The sequence below is a fragment of the Microtus ochrogaster genome, unplaced genomic scaffold (genome assembly GCF_000317375.1).
Source record: "Microtus ochrogaster isolate Prairie Vole_2 unplaced genomic scaffold, MicOch1.0 UNK14, whole genome shotgun sequence".
NCBI classification, from domain to species: Eukaryota; Metazoa; Chordata; class Mammalia; order Rodentia; family Cricetidae; genus Microtus; species Microtus ochrogaster.
Genome location: NW_004949112.1, coordinates 4,881,360 through 4,885,839, shown reverse-complemented (window position 1 = coordinate 4,885,839; position 4,480 = coordinate 4,881,360). Strand labels below are relative to the sequence as shown.

The window sequence follows — 4,480 nt, the reverse complement described above, 5'->3', positions numbered from 1 at the left end:
AAAATTCATTGGTTCATCATGTTGGATTTGGGGGTAATCAACCATTTTATGATCAGATTTAAGGCCCAATTTACAAAATGAAATTGTTGTGTAACAATACAAGGGAGACATGAACAATTGTCTAATCACTCTAGACAGTGAACTAATGACAGATACCACCGAAGTTCACCTTGCATCACCAAAAGCTGGGAACCTGGAGCTCCCTGCATGCCCTGCATACAGTTCATGGGTAGAAAAGTGTCCTTTCCAGGCTTTTCGGGTCGCCTCACCCTCTTTAAAGAAAGTCGCCTCTTCTGAGTGTATGTCTCAGCGGTCCTTACTGCTTCTATATGCTCGGGAAGGGAAGGGACTGGAGAGTTTGGCCAGTTTTAAAAAGTTCCTGAGGCTATTTTGAGTTGTTTATTTCCTGTGCTTGCGTTTTCTTACAAGAAGGAACACTTGATCTCCCTTTAGACTATCCTGTTGTTTCTCCTTTCTGTAAAAATCCTGTCTTAAGATATCCAGTTGTTTTATGTCTCCTTCAACATACAGTATTTAAGGAGCTTCACTCCAAGATGGAAGGTTTTAATCTCTGAGGAAACTGCTATAGGACAGAAATCACACTCAGTACCATTTCAGGCTGGAGAGCTCATGGGCCCTACTGCTGTTATTCTGATAAATGCTATTCTGCTAGTGTTAAACAGATTTTCTGTTGACTTGTCATTATAACCATGGGTTAATTCAGCTCTCAACTCTTCTATATTAAGTAGATGGTGATTAACACAGAGACTCACATAAGATCAATCTCTTCAGAGTGAGGGAATAAGGAATTCACATCCCTAAAAGATACATTTGTATCACACTCCTCTTCAAGCACTCAGGGGTCACTATGGGAGAGGGGACAGAGTGCAAGAGCAGAGGTAGTGGAGGATTAGAAGAAAACAGTGCCTTCTGCACACAGCCAGGAGGACACGGTTTAAATTCACAGTTATGACAGCAGAGACAACACCTGTAGAAATTTAAACCAACCAAATCCCAGAATGCAGAGGGGAATTGGGAAGGAAGGACCATCCCTAGCAGAGGGGTTACAGGCAAACTGATCTCTGTGGAGGGAGGAAGGGTTAGTTTTCTTAGGAGTGTAGTCACTTATAAGTCACCGTGCTCCAGTGAAAGCTGAACGTCCAGGAGTTTATGGGCAACACAAATTGAGCTTGATGTGGAAGCTGCAGAGATGGCTCAGAAGTTAAGAGCACTGACTATTCTTCCAGAGAACCTGGGTTCATATCCCAGCACCCACATAGAGACTCACAGCCACTTGTAACTTTAGTTACAGAGGATCCTAGATAATCTTTTGGATTCTGTAGGCATCAGGCACACAAGTGGTATATGGAAATAAATTCAGGCAAAGCATTCATATCTACAAATAAAATAAAATTTCAAATTGGACTTTATGGGTTTAAAAGAGGACACAAACTTGGGCACATAGGAAAGATGGGTGGTCAAGGAGGACCTGTAAGGGGAGAATATAATAAAAACATATTGTACAAAATTTTCAAAAATTGTTAATTATTTTAAAGAAAATCTTAATGATGACATTGGGTTTTTTCTTCCTTCCTTTCTCAACCCACATCTCTTTCTTTATACATACAGAATATTTCCCTCTGTCATGGAGATAAATGAAAGGTACATTCATGTCATCATTAAGAAAGTTTGTTTTTTTCCAAATTGGCATTGGAATCTCAGGCAACACCTTCCTTCTTTTGCTGCATGTCTTCATGGTCCTTCAAGACTACAGAATTAAGCCCACGGAGCTGATCACATGTCACTTGGCCCTCATTCACATTGTGATGCTGCTCATTGTATTAGGTTTTTGGTCTCCAAACATGTTTGAGTCACTGAATTTACAGAATGACTTCAAATGCAAGGCATTGTTTTACCTGCACAGGGTGATGAGGGGCCTCTCCATCTGTATCACCTGCTACCTGAGTGTGCTACAGGCCACCATCATCAGCCCAAACACTGACTGGGTGGTTAAAACCAAACACGCACTTACAAATTACATCATGTATATTTTCTTGTTTTTCTGGTTCCTCAATTTGTCTTTCAGTAGTAATGTCATTTTGTTCACTCTAGCTTATTCCAACACAAGCCAGACAAAACCACTTGTGATCAGTGAATACTGTTCGATATCTCCAAGTACCCCCATCAGGAGGGGTCTGTTTTCTTTCTTGACATTTTCCAGGGATGTCTTCTTTGTGGGGGTCATGATGTTCTCTAGTGCATACATGATGTTTCTGTTGTTCCGGCATCATAGGCGATCACTGCATCTCCACAGAAGCAGCTTCTCTGTAAGATACTCCCCAGAGCAAAGAGCCACCTGGACCATTCTGGCTCTGCTGAGTGTCTTTGTGGTCATATACTGGATGAACCTTATCATTTCCTCCTACTCAACATTGCTCTGGAGGTATGATCCCGTCCTTCTGAGTCTTCAGAAACTTGTACTCAATGTCTATGCTACTGTGTGTCCAGTGATACAAATGACTTTCCAGAAAAGAATACACGATATTGTAAGATTCATGTACTGGAAATATTGTTATTTTATAACAGAATAATGCTGGGCTTTTTTTTTCCTTGAAAGAGATTATCTAACAATCAAGTAACTAATCAAGAAATACAACATTATTTTTTCTGGTTTAAATAAATGTATGTAAGTCATTTTAATAGATATAATTTTAAAGATGTTATCACCAACTACTATATAATTATTTTGATTCAATGCTCACCATAATTGATTTTTCTTTTTTCTTGTTTTTTTTTTTTGTTTTAAAATTTTTATTCATGTCACATAACCCCTTCCTCTCCTCCCCCCACGTCAACACCATCCACTCCTCAGAAAGAGTAAAGCCTCCCATGGGGAGTCAACAATGTCTGACATATCAAGTTGGGACAGGACAAAAACCCTCACCCTTGCATCAAGCCTGAGCAAGGCATCCGACCATAAGGAATTAGCTCCAAAGAGCCAGCTCACACACCAAAGATAGATTTATGTACCACTGTCAAGGGTCTCCTCAAACACATAAAAGCCAGACAACTGTTGCCCATATGCACAGGGCCTACTTTCATCCCATGCAGGCTCCCTAGCTGTCTGTCTAGAGTCTGTGAGTTCTCATGAGCTCAGGTCAGCTGTCTCTATGGAGTTCCCCATCATGATCTTGACCTCCTCTGTAGGGGTGGAGAACAGGCACCAAAAGCTTTGCTGTTGTCTGTCGCCTACTCTTGTTTCTCCTAACACATCTGAAATAGCTCTTTGTCCAGGAAGCTCTCCTTGCAGTCTGGCTGCACCAATAGCATCCCCTCTGCCCAGACTACACAGCCTGGCAAAAGTACCGCAGCACTAGACGTGATGCTGCTCCGAGTGCCCTTCTCCTCCAGGCTGTGAGCCTCTGCCTTCTTAGGAGGCCTAGCGAAGCTCTGAGTGTAGGCTCCCGACGGCGCTGTCTCCATGCAGGCTGTCTCCATGCACGCTGCCTCCAGCAGTCACATCACAAGAGCCTGCACGCACCACACGGTGTGCAAAGCATCTCTTGAGCTCTTTAGCTCTCTCTTCCTGCCCTGGAGCACCCCGCCCTCCTCCACACTTGTGAGGGTGTTGAGTGGTTCTAGGACCACAACCTCCCACAGAGCCTTCTGGACACGCTGTGCATGTGAAGGAGAACTATTCTCAACCTTACACACACTTCAGAGTCCCCAAAAGGAGATTTTGGAAAACAACAATAGCTGGCCCTGGGCAGACTTATTCTGCCAGAATTTCAAGTTTGTGGTGCTAGATTTTAAATCAATCAATCAATCAATCAATCAATTTATTGGCAGTCTTTCATGTATCCTGGGACTTGCTGTGTAGCTGAGAGTGACTTTGAGCTTTTGATTTTTCTGTGCCACCTCCAGGGTGTTGCACCTCCCACGGCAGGTGTCTGTGGCGCTGGGGACTGAACCCAGAGTTTTATGCATGCTAGGCAGGTGCTCTACCAACTGGACTAGCTCCTCAACATGACTTTTAATTTTTCCTTTAAAAAGCTTGTTTTGGAGCAAGATCTCTAATTTATACTTAGGCCTGCATCCATCCTCCTGCCTAAGCCCTCCCAGTGCTGAGATTGCAGAGATGAGCACATCCGGCTTTTTATATTTAAACTAACATTAACCTGTGCATCGTTCCACAAGAACCTCTGTTTTCCTTGCCTGGGGTGTGACCTGCTGCTTACAGGCAGGCCTAGCCCTCCTTAGTAATCTAGCACCATCCAGTGTCTTTGCTATCCTTACGCCGCCTACAGGGGTCGCTGCGACACAGCTCTCCCAGATTGTATTGTTTCTTATTGATCCCCTTGGCTTGCCTAGAAAAAGCCAGAGTCTTTTACTACTGAGTAATACTCTAATATGTATATATTCCATACTTTCTTCATCCATTCTTCCATTGAAGGGCATCTAGGTTGTTTCCAGGTTCTGG

At 43.1% G+C, this 4,480-nt stretch overlaps 1 protein-coding gene across 1 annotated transcript; it reads left to right on the top strand.

Moving 5' to 3' along the window:
• Window positions 1–1,754: 1,754 nt before the first annotated feature.
• On the top strand, window positions 1,755–2,591 carry LOC101984519 (vomeronasal type-1 receptor 90-like). The gene has a single exon (XM_005366945.1). It carries the CDS (start codon window positions 1,755–1,757, stop codon window positions 2,589–2,591), a length of 837 nt encoding a protein of 278 aa, XP_005367002.1.
• Window positions 2,592–4,480: the final 1,889 nt, after the last annotated feature.